The 20,176-nt window shown below is 34.8% G+C and overlaps 1 protein-coding gene across 2 annotated transcripts in view; it reads left to right on the forward strand.

Moving 5' to 3' along the window:
- Positions 1 to 19,051, forward strand: part of LOC128991295 (nuclear pore complex protein Nup98-Nup96) — a 45,096-nt gene extending 26,045 nt beyond the window's left edge. For both annotated transcript variants that reach the window (XM_054414068.1, XM_054414069.1), the window contains exons 19-32: positions 2,516 to 2,644; positions 3,501 to 3,650; positions 4,754 to 5,004; positions 5,416 to 5,562; positions 5,903 to 6,113; positions 6,727 to 6,912; positions 7,607 to 7,841; positions 8,562 to 8,822; positions 11,876 to 12,031; positions 13,908 to 14,063; positions 14,635 to 14,732; positions 16,370 to 16,422; positions 17,265 to 17,452; positions 18,505 to 19,051. In XM_054414068.1, coding sequence (XP_054270043.1) covers positions 2,516 to 2,644; positions 3,501 to 3,650; positions 4,754 to 5,004; positions 5,416 to 5,562; positions 5,903 to 6,113; positions 6,727 to 6,912; positions 7,607 to 7,841; positions 8,562 to 8,822; positions 11,876 to 12,031; positions 13,908 to 14,063; positions 14,635 to 14,732; positions 16,370 to 16,422; positions 17,265 to 17,452; positions 18,505 to 18,709 — 2,426 coding nt within the window. In that variant the 3' untranslated portion in view covers positions 18,710 to 19,051. The remainder of the gene's footprint in view (positions 1 to 2,515; positions 2,645 to 3,500; positions 3,651 to 4,753; positions 5,005 to 5,415; positions 5,563 to 5,902; positions 6,114 to 6,726; positions 6,913 to 7,606; positions 7,842 to 8,561; positions 8,823 to 11,875; positions 12,032 to 13,907; positions 14,064 to 14,634; positions 14,733 to 16,369; positions 16,423 to 17,264; positions 17,453 to 18,504) is intronic.
- The last annotated feature ends 1,125 nt before the right edge of the window (positions 19,052 to 20,176 follow it).

Genomic DNA, 20,176 nt, shown 5'->3' on the forward strand with positions numbered 1-20,176 from the left:
ATTAAAAAGTGCAAAAAAATATTTTATTTTTATTTTATATACATTTGCCTGTTTTTGGACACAAGACCCCCCCCCCTGTCTCTAAGGGGAAGGGTTAAATTATCAAAATATATTTTAATCGTATATATTCTTAATTATTGCAATAAAGTTGTTTTAATCTATTAATTTACTACCTTCAATTAATAAATATATGGATTTAATGTGATGAGATATAAGGTTTTATTATTTTATCCTTATCATATATTGTAATTTAAAGTACCTAATAAGTTGTTCTTATCATATTTTTGCACCTGAAAGAAGAAAAATAGTCAACTTTTTCTTTATTCTGTAACTTTCTTTATAATAAATTTTTTTTATGATAAAGGCTATTTTTTGTTTTTTGTAATCTTGATCTTGTAAATCTACTTTACTATTTGCCTAATTCATATTAAACTGTACTCATTAGAAGCATTGGGAAAGTAGTTGCTTGATAATGCATGTATTTAAATATTCAAGATTTGTTTAATGAATAACTCATATGTACTTAAAAAATATATTTTATCTTTACAGTTTAGTGTCTTTTTTACCTTAGGTTTTATTCTTTTAGGGTTAGTTTTGTCACAGGAAGGGTTTTTCATGGATTGTGAATTTTACAATAATGGGATAGCAGCTAGCTTACCAAGTAGTAAGAGTCTAGATTGGCCATAGTACATAAAAGACGTACATTTTTGTATGGGGGTATATGAACGAAGTTGGACAAAATGCTTGTGCTGTCATTGCTGTTGCAAACATGTACTGTTTGACAACTAGGAGGAAAAGATGTATAATTTCAGACGTGTCAGATGTTACTGAATTATATTAAACTTTAAAACTAGACTTATAAAATAATCAGCTAATTTGTTTAGATGTTCAGTAAAGTCTGCCCGTTTCCTTTTTCGAAACTGGTATTGGGTTTATCGGTATTGTTAGGCAGTAACCTTTTTGGTTTGAACAACAGCCAAGCATTTTGATTCTGTTCACCAATCTTTACTGTGTGTGTCTATTAAAACCTGGTACACAAGAAATTGGCTTGTTCATGTGATAAGATATGTTTGTATCAAAATAATCAAGTTAAATCAACAAATAATTTCTTAAGTTTAAAAGGTAAAGCGCAATTACATGAAAGAAGATTACTAGCTACTTGACAGTAAATCTACAAGCTAAAATAACTAAAAGATTAGCAGTTTGTAAACTATTTTACTTCACCTAATTTCACTAAACTTCTTGTCCACTAGCTTCATGGGTGGGAAGAATGTAGAAGCAACTTATGTAAAATATCGCTCTGAAATTTATGGCAAAATAAATAACATTAGGGTGATTGGCTGGACCTACTGTATGAGCGAAAACGTAATCTTCCACTTGTGCGCTTTCAATTACCTAGCTATTAGCTAGACAACTAATTGAGTCTTAAGCAAAAAGGCAACTTTGTCTTTGCATTTCCCCTCTCTGTTATGTCATAGAGGCTAGCAGTCATACCTTTATCTGGCAATATTTTCTGCAACTGAATAAAACTTAAAACCAACTCTTTCTAGATCAAGTGACTTGTAACACTAATAGGAACAAATGTTTGAAGCAATATAGATGGGTAGCTGAGAGGATAGTGCTCACATCAAAATCAGATTACCAGATCCTGAGAAAGTCCGAGGATTTTTAATGGATTGAAGCTGGCCCAAGCTGTTCTTGATAGCTTCTTTACTGATTAAGATCCTTGAGCTTTGGATTTTTAATCAATTGTTTTTCTAGCTAAAGAACCAGCGAACCAGCTAATCTTAGTAGCGAAACTCATCATCTAATCCACAGGTTGTCTAGTAGTCGGGAAAATCGGGAATTAGTATTGAATTTCAAAATGGTCTTGAAAAGTCGGGATTTAGTCTTTATTTTGATATCACAGTCCTAAATTTTCATGATTTTTCTTTGATTGCACTAGACGATGATGACGTTTCCATGACCGCAGGAGTCAATGATGATGTCTACACGGCTGCGTGAAATGTTCATAATTTTGCCGCGATCGCAGACGATGATGATGGTGTTTCCTGAGACCGTGGGAGACGACAATGACGTTTCCATGTCCGCGGCAGTCAATGATGATGTCTACATGGTCGCGGAGGATTTTCATGATAAAAAAAAAAACCCAAATTTTCTAGTTAGTTTTTTTCATTGCTTCATTTTTGTCTTTACTTGAAAAACATCCCATTATCTTAATAATGCTTTATGACATAAAGACAGGGGTTGGTGTAGTATAACCAAATTATTTTGAAAATTTTGTTGAACTATAAAAATTTGTATCGGCATCAAGAATTGAGAATCAATATATTTTGGTATCAACTCATCACTAATTGTTGAAAAAACTTGTTTGAAAAATCTGGAATTAGTCTCAAAAAGTCTGGATTTAGTCTTGAATTTTAAAATGGAAATAAACTAGACACCCTGGTGTTTCCGTGTGATGTAAATCTATTCTCAATTTCCACTCTTGTAACCCTCTGTTTTTTTTTGCCAGATGACAACTACCAGCCAACACAGCTGAGTCCCTCCATGCAGTTAGCAAGACAGATGGGTGCGTCTGCTCAGAAGGTGCAACTTATGAAGGCTTCCTTCTTCCCAGATGAGGTCGACGAATTCCCAATCAGTGAGTAAAAAAAGTTTTATATTACTCTTTTTGGCTTGCCTCTGTAAGACATGCAATGCAATCATAAGACATGCAATCTACCTTATTTTTTGTCCTTAAACTATATGCTTCTTTTTAAAACCAAGGTTTTGACGCTGGTTGTGTTATCAAATGTCATTGTTGAGAATTTTACATTTTAAGTCGTCAGACGCTTGCCCATCATACAAGGGTTTCATTTATATAAATTCACGGAGAAATACACATGCCATGTGAAAATTGTGCGTGTCCCCATGTAATCTATGACAACATCCAAGCAACTGGTAACTTTTGACATGTGATATTCTTGATAAAGGCTTTATCTGCATAATTATGACACAACAAAACCTGGGTTGTAGGAAGAAGTTGTGTTACTTGTTTTGAATCATGTAAAAAAAATAGGAAAATAAAATCTTTATATGGAAGTTAATCAATTTCAAAAATATTTGCTCTTACATTAATAGTTACTTTATCCAAGCAATGTTTCATTTGCAACCATGACACATAATTCTTTGTTGTTTTATTTTAAATGTTATTTTAACTTATTAATTATTTATTGAAATACTAGTATAATGTGTAGATAACCTTTTCAGGAAGTAGGCCTATTACTAAAATATTTTCAAGAAATGTTATCCACAACTTTAACATTTATTTATTTATCTTATTATAACCATTATTTTGCTTCCTTATTTTACAATACTCATTGCCATTCAGAAAGCATCAATGTTCCATCTTGATTCAGTTTGCATTCAGTCTTAAAAGGAAATATTTATAGTCTAATAATAACTCACAATCCCCACTATTATTTTATGAACAATCAACAATCATATTCTCATTACAGATGGTGACTTCATCGATTATAGAATGGGCGCAATGCTTGATGTAGAAGAACTAGACCAAGGAACAAAGCTTTTCAAGAGTTTTCCTCTGTTTCGAACTCAATTCAGCAAATACGAAGAGACTCCTCCCTTGCCGTTTCAACCGGTTGGAGGTGATTATTTTTGTTTAAATTTATCAGAATAAAAAGTGTCAAGTTTAATTTTACTTGCACATAGCTTAAGCCAATATAGTTTAGCAAATATACTTATTTTGAAATTCTATTGTAGATTACTAGTGAATGAACAGTCAAGCCCCTTGAGTCAGTGGTTAAAACTCTGAGCTATAGATACAACTGGAGGTAGCAATGAATGAGGGAATTGAGAGATTGAGACCAGGGGTATAGTACATTGTAGAAATTCTACTTACATTGGAACTGGGGGCTAAAGATGGGATTGTTTTAAAGCTAAGAGCCAAATGAGCTGGTTAATTCTTGTAGTTGGCACCTGAATAAAAAATAAAAAAATACTGTGTGTCGATTTTCTAGTAGAGTTGCTGTGTCAGTTTATTTCTAGATCAGTGGTTAAACATGTATCAGGATTCTTTTGAACTCTTTAAAGTATGAAACAGAATCAGTTTTCAATAAATAGTTACAACAAGTATGCAGGTTTTTTGAGTAAGTTAATAAATTGTGAAGAATAGAATAAAAATCTTTATTTGCCATTGACATTATACATATATTAGCAACAGTCAAGGATATAACTAGTCAAAGGTCATAAAACATATAAGCATACAAAATATGTTTTTTACAAGCTAAAATACAATTTTCTTCTCCTCTAAAAAATCTGAGAGGGAATAAAAGAGATTTTTTAAAAGCCAATTATAAATTCGTTTTAAAAACAAAAAGAGGAAAGATAATACTCTTGATATGCTTGCAAAATGTAACTCGTCATGATAACTGATTTTGTACTTTGATTAGATTATAACCTCATATAATTTCTGAATCAAAGGTGAGCAATTTTGATTTGAAGTCAAATTTAATCTTAAATTTGGCAAAATTTAAATATAAAAAAAAATTATTAGAAGAGTTAAAAGTGTGTACATTCCTCTAAAAAACCAATAACAACAATAATCATAATGGTTGCTAAGACAACATCAGCTGACGCTACACAACCTTCCCTTCCCTATCAAATATGCTTTTTATAGGTAAGTAGATCAAGATCTCATCATCCACTACTCAGAGTTAGTAGATAGCACCTGTTAAACTTGTCTGTTCAGTTGAGCGAGAGATGAGTCCAGTGCCCTCAGCCGAGATTGAGATGCCCGCAGCTACGCCCGTACCCACAGTCAAGCCCCAACACCGAGCCCTCACGCTGCCTGACTCTGGCGTCGTCTGCTACTCACGCTCCCTTGCTGCTCGACCAGATGTGGCTGCTCGCTGTGCTGTTGACTTGGCATTGTTCAAGGGCCGTAGCTTCAGAGTTGGCTGGGCAAAGGATGGCGTCTTGGCTTCACTCAGTACACATAAGGTATATCTTGGTTATTAGGTTCAGTAGCCCTTATTTAAAGTCTTGTTTTTTTATGGGTGGTTTGTTATAGGCTACACTTTTTTATCTATCTTCTACACTAGGCACTAGGCCTTCTAATAATGTTTCCTTTTACTCCTGCCACCGTAGAAATCTTACAAAACCAGCATGGTTGGGATTTTTACTAAGCATTAGGCTGTTCTTCCAATTCTTTTGATTTGTCACTCCAAAGAATTTCCACCAACTTTAATAATTTTGTGTGGATCAATCTTGGATTGTTATTGAATTTGCCGGTTTATTGGGATTTCAATGTTCCAGCTCTATTATGAGATGATACTCTACTGTCACCTGCGCTCTGCTTAAGGTAGCCGTGGCATTCCAAATTTAAAATCTCACTTGTTTCTTTGTTACCAGGTTGCTCGTACGGTAGACTGGTCAATGCCCATGGATCAGCTGGCTACAGTTTTGGAGGGAAGACAGGACGGAGATACTTCTCCCTCCATTGTGCAGCGTATCCGCATCCTCCCAGGCCATGATGAGGCATCCAATGTCTCTTTCCAGGTAAAACTTAATGAATAATTTATTATGTTAAGAGCGTTGCTTTGTAGTCGTACACTTACTGTACATTAGTAACATGTCTAAGTACAAGTTGAGATAACTTTTTACAAGGACCTCTAGGAGCTTTAGTTTTATAGATCTCACCTCATAGGAAACAAAGCTCATAATCTTGTAATATATTACTCAACTAAATTTAAAAGGATGAAATAGTGGTACATTGAAGTTTTGATTTATTACACTAACTGATTTGTTAACCTCAAAAACTTTGATATTAATCGTTATTGAGTGTATCAGTTTGAAATTGTCAACTTTTAAACCGACGTTTGTTTTTATATTGTTTCAGTCCAGTATAGAAGAACATCTGGAGATTGCCCTGGAACACTCGCTATGGAGTGAGGGTGAGGAGTGCCCCAGAGCAGCTCCCAAGGCTGGGGTTGCTGCTTTACACGCCCACTGTGACCAGGCTCTACACAGTCCCCCACACGGCCCTGCTCTACAGGTGTGGCAACTGTGTGTAGCATTGTGGGGCGACCTGCCTGACCTCGACCCCCATGGTGTGTATATCATTCAAATTTTCTTTTTGCAGCAATCATGTAGAATTATAATTATTCATTACGTATGAACGGGATGAACATTTAGTTTATGATAGGTTTTTATTTGCTTCCTGATTTTTCGGGATGAGAACAGAACAGAAATTTCTTCTCTAGCTACAAGGGAGACTTGACTTTGTTTTACAGTTCTTGAGTAAAAATTCTTGTAAATTGCAATAATGATAAACAAATGTATTTTCATTCGGTATAACCGCGGCACTATCGTTAGTTATCTGCAGCCATTGCAGGGACAACTCTAGCGATCGTGGCAAATTCAAGTGCTTCCGCTATTACGAAAGCAACATCATCCCTCCCAAGAGTGGAAAAATTTCCAGCAATCACGGAAAATCATTTCCTCGAGCAATAGCAACATAATCGTGAGCGTCTTCTACGATACACCATCATCCTCATTCCTGATCGCAGCAATAGAGATGATAGTTGGGCTGAATTCGATCCCGAGAAAATCCCGAAATAATTGTAGTCCCACCCAAAAGTTGAGAATATATTTTTGTAAATATTTCGTACCCGTCCATCCCTAGTATGTGTAGAGTTTGTTATTGTATTGCATCGGTTGCAGAGCTACCCACAAGTCATCATGCTGTGATGGTACGACGGCAGGCTGTCAGTGACTGGCTGGAGACTGTCGTCACAGAGAAGGTGAGAGGAGAGTTGGCACAAGACACGACCAACACAGCAGCTAATGTTTTCTCTTTGCTGACTGGCCACTGTGTGCTGGAGGCCTGCAACCAGGCAAACATTATTGGTAAGTAATACAGACATGTACAACATGACTGGTTAAAAAACAAATTGAACACAGAAAGCATTGAAAGGAAAAGCTTAAAAGAGATTCCCATGAACGATTATTGTCTTAAATCTTTTGGGTAGCCAAGTGATTATAGTCGCTTCATATCTAATTTCATCTTGAAAGTATCAGTTCTATACCTACCACTTGTCATTAGGTTATCAAATGCTGCTACCTAAAAAGACTAACGTTATACAGGGTGTTTCCAAATTGTCTGGACATATTTTGTGGACTAGGACAAACATAAAATGCCATATAAGTATGAGTCCTAGAAGAAATGCCTAGATTTCTGTCTGTCAGTTTGTTTGGGATTTTGTTTAATTATTTTATATCTTTAAGATATAAATTTCAAAATTTATACAAATATGTAGTTTTAAAGGTAAAAAGAGCTTAACAAATTTAATTCCAATATCTCAAGCCATTTCAAATCCTTAAAAACAAATTTCATGAAAACCGTAAATACTAAGAAAATTGTTTTGAATATCAAAGATAGAAATCCAAATAAAATAAAACCTTTTTTGTTAAAATCGGATGACAAAAAACCGAGTTATCAGTTTTTTCCACATTCGGTCAAGCAATTTAAAAGGACTTCACATCTGATCAGGTATTTTGTCACTTTTAACCTATACCAACTGACTGTGAGTGTGTTGGACAGGTGATGCATACACATCTCTTCTGCTCGCACAGCTGGGAGGTTGTAGCAGTGTGAAGGTAATGATGGAGCAGCAGCTGACACAGTGGGTGGACACTGAGGCAGACAAGCTGATAGACAAAGACCGCCTCAAACTGATGATGTTGGCAGCTGGCCGGCCTATATTGCATGCTTCCGACAAGCTCATCAACATCTGCGAGAACCTCGACTGGAAACGGGCCTTCGCTCTGCATTTGTGGTAGGGTTCAAATATCATTTGTTTTGTAGACTTTTTGTGAAACAAAGTTAAAAGGCATCTACACTGTACATAAAACTTTGTGGTACCTAAACCTGCATTGAAGCTTAACTATACGTTTAAACTAAATTTTAGTTATTTCCTGGACATTTTAGGTTAGTTTTGCATTATACTAGATTTCAATTATCCACAATCACTCAAGACACTATTATCGTGGATAATATTATTGTGGATAATCGGGAATCTCCTGTACTTATGACTTCTTACTCTTATGGCCACTTATAAAATAACCAAGGTGTTTAAGCCTTAGCCTCACTTTATCTAACCATGTGCATTTTCTTAATCTATTCTTGTGTCTTCTTGAAATTTATGTTTTGCTTTCATACAGGAGAATTGGTTGAATTGACATAGAAAAGTTTTGATGACAAAAGCTATGACAGCTGTTGTTAAGTTAAGGTCTCTAATGAACTTCAATCAACACCAGCACAGTGTTCTATACATTCTTGTGCACTGTTCTAAAAGTTTCCGATAATAATTGAACAAGAATCTAAGATTTTTACTATTCAATTTATTCAAACTTTTTACATCTCAAACTTATCAAATTTATTATTTTTGGACGACCCTGAATCTTTCCACTTTCCTCCTTATTATTTTATTTCCCATATTCGGTGAACCAACAATATCTACATTCAGTTCTCTGAAGGTGAATGTGACCTTGTGCAGGTATATATGCTCACCTGTGGCCTCTGTGACCGATGCTCTGTTGCGGTATGAGGCGGCCTTCTCAGATGATGATGACGACCCTTACGCCTGCCCGCCGCTACCGAGCCACCTAGGTGATCTAGAGTGGGAGAGCACAGGCGGGCAAACAGTGTACGACGTCTGCTACCACTTGCTGAAACTGTACAGCAGCCGAGCACATCCACTTGCACCTCTGCTCAATCCTGCGACACATTCGGCCGACCCCTTGGACAATCGTTTAAGGTATTATCGTCAGTAGTAGAAAAATTAGAAAAGTTATATATAGATCATCAAGATGAGTAGGATATTATGTAAAACATACCCAAAGTCGGGCGAAGCCCCGGCACCGCAATTGGCATTCAAATATTTCAGTCTGACGAATTGCAAAAGAGCGAGGGTGATGGTGCTGCGTTACCCCGAGAGTTTACGTCTCGTGTGCTTGTGACACACTACATCAATAGAAGTAGCCTGCACTCAATATGTTAAAATACAATTGACTAGGTTAGGAGTAGGGGTGTGCGATGCATCGAAAATGCATCGAAATTTCGATTCGATTCGATTCGATGCATCGAATCGCGATTCGATTCAGTGGTGGTCAAAAAACGATTCGATTCACGAGGGAGTCAGTATCCATATACGAAAAACGCCTGCAGAAAGTCAATGCAATACCCGCAATACAGGAGCGCGTTGCTGTTGCGTTTCCTTTACGAAGGCGTTCTTATTTAATACATTCTTTGCATTAAATATAGCTTTAATTGTTTTATATTTTTTTGTTTTGACATTGCAAATGATTAGAGGTTTTGTTTTTTGTCTTGATGTAAGCAGTGTGTGAAATATTTTACTACTGTGAACCTAGCCAAAACAAGGTAGGTTACTCCAAAATCATTTTAAAAATAAGTCTGAAAAATTGTTACTTAATACTTAGCTAGTAAGATCAATGTTATAGACTGATACATTTGGTATTTTTGTTAGGTGTCTGTCGGTCCCCGTCCCCGAATTTTTGTTGGGGCAAAAGAAAAAAAAGAATAATTTATTTCCAAAGAAACACTCTTATATTATTATATCTATTACAGAGGAATTAAAATGTTCAAATGAGAATTAAAAATTAAGTTGGCTCACGACCTTTAAGAATAAAGACACAACAGAGCAATTGCCGCACTGCCACTAGCCAGAGCCAGGTCTAGTCGTCTACTGATAAGAGTAACAAGACAAAAGCCGTGATGCAACACTAACAGTGCAAAGAAAACAAAGTCAAAAGAATAGAAAGACTATTTATCCAGACATACTAGTATAATCATTTATTGTTCATTCAATACCTAATTAAAAATATATTTTAGTATTTTACATAATAAATTATAAACAAAAGAAATATCTGATATAGTGAACAGATCTGTATCTTGGTTAAATAGGGTTAAAAAAATATATTTCTAAGATCCAATACAATATTTACAACTCACAAATTACATTGAATTAATTTCTTTGAAAATAATCTCTAACAGTTTTGTGTTTTTGTATAAAGAAATATATTTCTTTGTCTCTACTTCCTTGTTTCATCACTTGCATTTTGTCAGCAATTGAAGCAACTGGGTAGCAACCGGGTGGTGTAAGAGGGGAGGGGGAGGGTCTATGACCTTGAATTCACACATCGTTGCCCAGGCCTGGCTGGTGAGACTGATTCATTGTTTTTGTTGACATACTACTACCCTTCCTTAAGAGAAAAAGGCCCTGCTGTTCCAAAAACATTGAGGGTAGTTTAAAAACATTGACCTGTGTTGCCAAGGGCACTAGAAGATAGCATTTAACTTTCTTGTCTCTTGATTTAATATTATTTTAATCTTCTATATATTATTTAAGAGTTACTTTTCGGGTACCTAATTAGTTGTGATATTGTTTAGCTTCATTTTATGGATTTTTAATTCTTTTCATTCATTAGCTATCAAAATCAGTTGTTTTAGGATTTTAATCTCTTGCAGTACCGGTAGGTCTATACTACTGTATGACATGATATGCATTTTTTAGTCCTTATTAATTATACCATAAACAATGTTTGTATGTTATTTACTGTTTTTGAGTTTTATAGGAAATTAGTTTACACAATATCTTTTCTTCAATGAGTTCTCCACTTGACATGTTGCTTCTAGCCTATTACTATTTTAGGCCCTATAAAAATAATGCCTATGTAAAGCTGTAGGCCTACTGATGCCAATAATAATTCTTTATTTATGATGATGTAACAAATAATGTAAGTGTGAGGTTATTATACTAAGGAGGTTAGGAGGCAGGGAATGAATGATACATGTTGCATGGTGGAAACATATTATTTTTATTTTCTTCTTGCTTGCAGTCCTGAAGCCGGTCCACAGGCCCTAAACTTGTGATATGTAAATTTATTTCTTAATGGTCTTTTTATATTAAGTTCCATTCAAATTTGTTGTAATTTAGCTACCGGTACCTATTTAGTTATTTAAACAGTTATTAAAATGAGAATGAATGTCTTGATAAAAAAATATTTTCTTCTTTCTTGCAGTTGAGCCAATTCCAAGTAAAAATTATGAAATAGGCAAGTAAAGCAGCTCACTGGTATTTCCAGCAGTTATTCTAATACATATGATTGAAAATAAATATTTTTTCACCTAAAATTCATATTTAAGTATGAATAGGCCTAATACCACATCAACAAAAATTTGTATTACACAAATGTGATAAATTTTAATTATTGTTAATCCACTCAATTGACAATTATGAATAGAAAAATACCGTATTGCTTCGAATCGAGTTGCATCGAATCGAATCGAAAATCTTTTGAATCGAATCGTTGCTTCGAATCGAAAATTTTTTGCTGCTTCGCACACCCCTAGTTAGGAGTAGAGGTAGGCTAATGGCTTTTTAGGTCAGGGAGATGGGAGTATGGAGTATATAGGTAGGAGTAAGCTTGTGGCTTTTTTAGGTTATTGTGACCGTGGTAGTGGGTAGGCATTGGTAAGTGGCTAGCAAAATATTTAAAAAAAGTTAAGAATGTGTAAAAGTAAAATAATGTGTGATACAATCATCTTATTGACAATGGTAACATATACTATAATGGTATTGAGAGCATCACATTACCAAACGTTCAGTAACCTAATTAACACAGTGTTTGAGTAATTATTGTAGTGTAGACACACAAGCGATTTTATCAGAAGTTTAATCTGTTGTTGGTGTTATGAAATGAAATGAAGTTGTTGCATCTTTTTTGTGTGGACAGCACCTTTACAAGTGTTGAGTCCAGTCAATGACTGATGTGTTGATGTTGTCCACAGTTGGCTGCTGTTGCGCACAGTCGAGGCTCTCGGCTACAATCATGTTTCCGCAGTTTCGGCTGCCAATATACACACAGGGTTTGCTGCCCAGCTGGAGGCGCACGGGCTGTGGCACTGGGCTGTCTTTGTGTTGCAACACCTTGCCGATCCTAATGGGTATGTTGCCCTCAACAAATTCTCGGTAGAAATAATTCTCATAAACCCGGCCTAATGGGGTGTTTGAGTAAGTGAAAATGCTGAGATATCGAATATAACATTTTAAGATTACATAAATGCTCTGAGAATTTCATGTGTTTATTATTAATTAAATATGGCACAGAAGAAAAAGAATTTGAATCTGTAAAATTATCCGTTTCAGATGGGACGTAAACAGAAATTTTTTTTAAATTTGTGCTATTTATGTAAACGAGTAAATTAATATATCAGATTATAGTTTTATTGATGCTAATATTGAGCTTTGGTGTCCATGGAAGTGCGCCGCTAGTAAGATTGTGAAAGGGTCGCACGGGTCCAGCCGGTGATTGCCGTGCAGGTCAGTTTAGGCTGCCTCAAGTTATGGTGGCAAGGACTATAATATGTATCCTCCATTATATTAAACATAAATTTAATTATCTAAATGTCACTCAAATATATAACATCAATTAAATAGAGTCGGAAATTTACAAGCAAAATTGACCATTTTTTTGTTGAGATTGATATTTGTTTTCAGTTCATTCACCAGGTGAGCAAATACCTTGATTGGTGATATGTAGGGTCAATGCTCTGGCTTTACCATAGGATTTTGTTTTTGCATGGGCATACACATTTGTAGTTTTTAATTCTCTGTAACTCTGGGCCTTGTTATCCAATCTGCTGAGTAATCAAGGGTCGGGGTTTTGAGACTGTAGTTTACCATTATAACTTTATACAGTAGACCCCCTCTTAACCGACCCTAATGGGACCGGACCTAGGTCGGATAATTCAAAAGGTCGGATAAAACGGGCAATCCCTAAAATCATAACATAATGAAGTGCTATTCATTTAGAATTATATAATCATTATATTGAAGTCATACTTGCACTTGCATTATTTATAAAATAAACTACTCTTATCTCCTTTTTCATATTGATAGAAATGTCACAAATAAACACAAAACACGGTTAAGTCAAATATGCCTACTTTCAGTGAATATATTATAATACTAGGCAAGAGTCAATAAAATTCCTACTTTAATAACTTTACTACTGTAGTGTATTAATTAATGCTTTCCAAATACATCGTAATACAGTACAGAACCTTTTGTCGTCATTAAAGATACAAGCGACCATTTTGTTACAAAACAGGACGTTTATTTATAGCCTCTCACTGGAGGTTTGAGGCACAAAAACTATCTTGACCTTGGAGTTGTTAACACCCCTTCCTTGCCCTCCCTACAAGTTGCGTTGTTTGTTTACTCCAGCGATAAGATAATCAGTTCTCAAAATTGTAACGCACTTTATGATCCGCACAGATAACATATCTGATCAGATGTGCTCGAGCTACGAACGATGATGACAAACTGACAATAGGCTATGCAATATTTTTTGTAATCAACACAAAATAACTTATTGTTAGTCATATCCTGTGGAGATAAGCGTATGGTTCAGTTCACATCGCCCAGCGTGGGAGCGGAAATGCCGATATTCCTAGAAAGCGGCGGTTAAACCGAGCTGCTCTCAAAGCAAGGTCGGTTAAAACAAACTGTATTATTTTACAATCAAAGGCGGATAATCCGATTATCGGTTAATACGAGGTCGGTTAAGAGGGGGTCTACTGTATTGAGATTAATTGTTTGGAGAAACAGTTCAAAGGCTTATGTGAAAATGTTCAGATAACTAACACAATTATGATAATCACATTTCTACTTTTTAGGGTTTCTTTAAAAATAAAAAGATATATTAAATTATTTAAATTGATCGACTTCTTCAGTCCATATGAAAGGTTGAAATTGTGTGGTTTTTGTACAGTTTTTATGATGTAGTCTATATTTTACATACATGATGTTATGTTGCAGACGACGCAAGGCTGTGTTAGATGTGCTAGGTCGTCACATCTCACTGTCGCAAGATGAAGATGCTGCTAAGGTGGAGTCATTCCTCATCAACCAACTTCACATTCCTCGACAGTGGGTGTACCAAGTTAAGGCTATCAAGGCTTCCTCACACTTCCAGTAAGTATCTATGAACAGTTGTTAAATTTTGTATGAACATGTAACCAGATTTTGAACACTTTTTATCAGAATTTGTGGAAAATCGGGGAGGTACACATGGTCTGAAACCCCAACTAGTTAGTATTGATTGTTTTTATCAACCTATTCTGAGGAAACATCTATAACTTGCCAATTGGAAGTGATGTGTATGGGACTGGTCTAGTTCCTATCTCCCAAATTATTGATGCCCCAACAGTGGTAATACATAGTCCATCTACACATCCTTACATTGTTCCCAAATTCCTCGGTTGCCTGATAGTATAGAGTACTCATTAATGTTTATTGTTTAATTGTGATTCCAATGTTACATGTTATCCATAAAGTTGTAATTATTTAAAATAAATCTTGACTTTGAAATAAGTTTGATTGGATTGAAAACCACACATAATTATAGAATTTGATCACGATTGCAGTCTGTTTAGATAGTGAGATTGAAAAGTCATTATTTTTTCGCCGCAGACTCTGCTAGCTATAGTTGTTGGTAAATTACAAAGAGATTATTTTTTTTTTAACAACAACATCTTTTTTACAGACACAAAGAAGCAGCAATGTTCCTACTGGAAGCTGAACAATGGAATGAAGCACACAAAGTGATTATACAACATATATCTGCCAAAGCAATAATAAATGGTTTGTACTATATTATTGACAAAAATAAAGCAATAAACAATCGATACAAGTTTCTTTTTTTTTTAAGTTTTAGAATATCAACATTTCTAAAAAATAAGTTCTGCTATCAGAACCTCTAATACAGGTGGATTACATGTGTAAACACACTAATGCATAGCATGCATATTACCAATATACAATATATTGCATATTGGTGGAGATATTTTGCATATTATGTTGTGTACATGTGTCTATTGAAGAGTTCTTATTATTCTTAATACTTTCTTTTATAATGGTCAATGGAATTATTACTTCACAATTATTGCACAATAGATAGAAATTGCTTAAGCATACTCCCCCACCCCACAAATGCAGATTTTATTTTCTAGTGAATATCCTTCATAAACCCTAAAATTTTATTGTACTTTTTGGTAAGAAACACTTGTGTTAGCAACATCAGTAAATCACCCTAAAGTACTGGCTCCTGGTATATACTAGTGACAATTTGTTTTGTCATTAGCTATTTTAAAATTCTGATAACTCTTTATGTTTACAAACCACACTTCCATTGATATTTTGATACAAAGTTAATTATAAATAATTTACTATTATTATTTGTATTCCTATCAGGCCTAATCAAAAGGTCGCCAGTTTGATTCTGAGAAAAGTAGGTAGGTAATTTATTGATAGTTCAAAACAAAACTGGACCCAGCTGTCTCTGATCATTGGGCTTTTAACAAAGAAATCGCAGCATCTCACTCCATTCTACTCTCACCCATAACTCATATTTAGCTACAAGCACTGTTTCAAAGAGTTAAATTGAAATCAAGAATTGATTGTTGGTCCTAAAAGTCACCTGTCTTATCAGCTACAAGGCTATAGTTCGGCCGCTTAGAAAGCAACCTGCGCGCTAATGCTAAACCAATGTTTCAGCTTTCTAAGCGGCCGAACTATACATTAAATTATTCATAAAATTAAATAAGTTATCCTGTTGAAACAAACCTACAGACTAAATTAAGTTCTAGTATATCTTTTTTTATTGTTTATTTTAACAGGAATCCACTTTATTAAAACAGAAGTAAATTTCAAATTTTAAAAAATTGTACTTTTTTACTTTATATACGCATAATGTCGGAGCACAGTTGTCCTCAGTCTACTCCCAGAGATAACAGAATTTCAGGACAATTGGCCTGAAGTGTTGCCAATCACATGCCAGTCAGTAGTCTTCTAACAATCTCACTTACTGGCATCGTGTAAACCCGCATTTATATAATACAATAATACATTATCATTATATAGTTAGAAGTTATAGTATAAGCACGTACAAAACAAAGTAGTAAGATAGTATGCCAAGAAACATAGTTGAACACGTCTGCATAAAAGGGTGGCTCAAGCAAGGAAGTCTTAAGAATGTTCCTGGTTCCTGTTTAGCATACTTTTGTACAGTTTTGTGCTGTGATGAAGAAATGTATATAAGAATGTGTATAAGAACTGTATGAGTATAAGAAATGTGTATAAGTATTCTTTACCTTAAGGTTTTACTATTCTTCATCAAAACATTTGTTTTGGATATGCTTTATGTATGGGTGAACCCAAAGCTTTAAAACACTTAAGTTACACTTGTCACAATATTTACTAATTATGATTCTTATTTTTAGATAAGTACCAATACCTGGAAGGTTTGCTGAAACGACTGGCTCCTCATAGTAAGGTAAATAAATGTCTAATTATCATTTTATAGCTCAACTTATCAAGAGTGTCAGGACGATCGATGTATCTGCATGCTGTAACCTTTTGGAAGTCCTAGATCTATCTTTTGTGACGATGAGAGGTTCGAATCCAATTTGTGTCAGATTATTTGCGAAACTGAGGCGTTCACATATCTGCAAAGGAGCTTTCTGAGCTGTTGATAGGACGAGTAAATTATTTGAAAGTTGTACTTTCACTTTAGGCAATTTGCTACCTTTTGATTTTTTAAATTTGAAAAATCACAAAATCTTACCAAGTTTTATAAATGGGTTGCTGCAAAAGCACCACCTGGTCACCTGGTCAATCCACCTTCTTCTAAGTCTTCCTCTTGGTCTTCTTCCGTTCTTGTGGAGCTCACTCATTTTTGTGGGAATTCTTAATGCTATCATTTTCCATTCTTCTTAAGAGGCTGAACCATCTCAATCTAGATTTCTCAACTCATTCTATCAATTACAGTAGAGTGTTGAAAATCAAAACGTCAAAAATCCGAACCGTTTCTGAGGGTCTTAAAATATTGAATTGGCACAGAGACAACAGGTGTTTTACAATTTCGCGGGCCAAACAGTTGGTGCCTGACAGGGAAATGAGTGAATGTGCGTCAGTGTTTTGTTCGTTTACAATGTAATGTATAAACTCTATATATGTCTATTAGTCATTTCTAGGTTTTGTTTGAAAATCCTAACAAATCAGTAGCGGTAATCTGAACTACCTAAGGTCCCAATTGGTTCAGATTGTTGACGCTCTACTGTACCTCTCTCAACTACCAGTAATTGATGAAGTCCTAAACAATATTTGTGCTCACAGGTAATCAGTAATTGGAGCCACGAAGGGTCTTTGCTGCTCGACTACCTCAGCATGGTGCACCAGGTGAGTCTGCTGATGACTCAGCACAGGGACAACACCATTGGCTATCACCTAGAGAGACTTCAGCCACTGTTCACTAGCCTGTGTACCCGGATACCTCAGCTACCCACACCTACAGCGATACACAGGTGCTGACAATACTTTTGTGATATTTGTATTTTGAAAAATAAAAAAGGCGAACTGCACTGATTTAAGTTGTGGTCTGGTTTAAGAATAGGGTCCCCACTTTAGTGTAAGCTGCAGTGGTCGGTAGGTTAGGATTGTTGAGTTTAGTTTTTTAAAGTTTAGTTTAAGATAATCACAAAGAAGTAATCCCTACTTGTTCACAAACAATTTTTATTCAACATTTCCTGTTACTCGTGTAAATTGTTACCAGTGCAAATTGGTTTTGTTTCTTATATAAGAAACAAATATAAGATATTATATAAGAATATTTAATCTAGTTTTTTTAACCTTTTTTTGCATCGGAAAAAAATTGTGTCCCGTCCCAAACTAAAAGTACAATCTGTCCATCCCTACAAACAAGGTAAGTTTTACAGAATCAAAAGTTTTGATCTTGTTTTGTTTGTTTTTTAGATTTTTTAAGACGTCAATTTTTATTCGTTCACCCTTTTTAATGTGTTTAGAAAAAGATAAACTTCGTAAATGTTACGTTGGGTGTCGTGATACAAAACAAAGTTAAATTAACCTAACCTTCTCTAACACAGCACAATGTCAATGAGTAAATCCCTCTTCTAGAAAAGACCTGGAGTTGCTTCCGTTTTTCTTTATGTCTGAAGTAATAACAATAATTGAATTTGCATACTTCTAGACAATTCCTTTTACATACCTGTAAAAAATAAGCTATTTTTAATGCCATTGTGTTTGTAAAAATATAGGTGGTACCATATAAAATAAACGGTATCAGCAAACTGACACTTAATTTCTCCCAGTAGCCTGACATTAAAAGGCATATTTCCTTCCTACTCTAAACTCAAACTCAGAAATGTTGACCAAATCAATAATTTTCATTTTTACATATACCATGTATGTAGGCCTACATGGGGAGAAAGTAAAAGTGTCTCGGTTTCTTTCTGGATAGATTCTTTGGTGTTAAAGTAAACAAAATAACAAGACTATGAGAATTATTAAATAACCACTTATATCAGTGTATTTTATTGTATGTAACTTAATTTTGCAGGTTATGTCAAGTAGAGATAGCCAAGCGAGCAGTGAGTCTGATCCGCACAGTGTTGATCCTACAGAAGGGCAGCAACGCCCAGACCATGGACATGTCAATGTCAGTGTTGGCAACCCTGGTACACCAACTGCCACTGCCGGAGGACTACAGCAAACAAGAGCTTCAGGAGATAATAACAAGTCTCCTAGGAACAATTACACGATGAGACGATTAAACAAACACAAAATAAGCCAATGTTATGGCTGTCGTTCGCTTTGGATTATAATCTATGAGTTTTTACTCTGTACTTCGGTGCTGTAGAGATATTTCCATCAATTTAGGTCGGGCTAAGTGGTTAAAAGTAATTTTGGGTTTAAGCCTATGTCGATGAAACGTGTTATAAAATTCTATCTATCAAACCGTATAAGTATTTATCCCTTATCTGTTATCGATCAGCTTTTTTTTCAGTCAAGTTAGGTTCAATTGAGAAATATTTGAATATTCTATTTGTTGGATAGGAATGCCAGGTAAGGTGTTTAATGTTCCTAATGGAGATATTTGATAGGCTGTAATAAACTTTCCCAACTCAAAGAGTAATTAATAGTTTAGGTGATCGTTAGTAACAGAGTTGTTGACATTTTTAAAATTTAGTGTAATGGAGGTCCGCCAAAGTCTCTATGTTTAGCTCTAAACAATCTATTTTGGTTAGCTACAGTTAAAAATTGTGTAATTTTCTTACCACAAACTAGTAGACACCCTGTAAAGGTTGATTTGCAGGAGGGTAATTGAAAGTCATTCCTCATAAGTTTTAGAAACTCTTTTTGTAAGTTTCTTAAGTGTTTTGTTCATACTGTATTTATTATTATAGTTTTAATTTTCTACCTAAGCTAGTTTATAAGATTTATGAGTTTCTATATTTGATATCAATGTTGAACGGATAGTGTTAATGTTAAACAAATTGTGTAAATATTACAAAGACGGTTAATAACATACCTTTTGCTTGGTCCTAGTTTATATTATTGTCCCTGTGTTTAATGTATAATTTATTTCAATAAGCAAATGCACAAGTTCTTCATCAAGAACTCAAAAGTTTTTATCTGGTAAGTTTTGCTTTTCTGTATCAATGTTTAGTTAACTGTTCTTATATGAATACTATTACTGTATAACATAAAATACCACATACCTGTATATAAAATTTTGTTTATTGTATTAGTATTGTTTTAAAAATAATAGTAATTTTGAATTGATTTGTTATTTATTTATTTACCTAATTTTTTTTCAAATGATTGAAATTTTAATTAACTCCAGTCTAGTTTTATGATCTATTACTAAAAATGTATGCTCAGAAACTAGTCCAGCAAATATTAATTACAATTTTGTACTTAGACGAGGCTTTGATTGTTTGGTTCACCAATGTAACACATCAAGCTTTTTCAGGGGTGCCCACAAGGGGGGGCCGTGACGCAGACTGCGTCATTGAAATTCTTGGGGGGGGCTCAAAAAATTCAAATGGGGGGGGCTAAAGTTAATTGCAACAGTGTTCAACGTGACGACAATCCAAAATACATTACGAAATCGCCAGATAGAAAGTGGATAATTAATGACAATAGTTATATTATTGAATTAAATTAGTTGAAATAGGATTTTAGGATAGTTTAGGATTCGTGTAGAAAGTTATTATTTAAGATTAGCA

Source organism: Macrosteles quadrilineatus, unplaced genomic scaffold, assembly GCF_028750875.1.
Source record: "Macrosteles quadrilineatus isolate MER2022 unplaced genomic scaffold, UCM_ALF_1.0 Scaffold_4__1_contigs__length_99947679, whole genome shotgun sequence".
Classification (NCBI taxonomy): Eukaryota; Metazoa; Arthropoda; class Insecta; order Hemiptera; family Cicadellidae; genus Macrosteles; species Macrosteles quadrilineatus.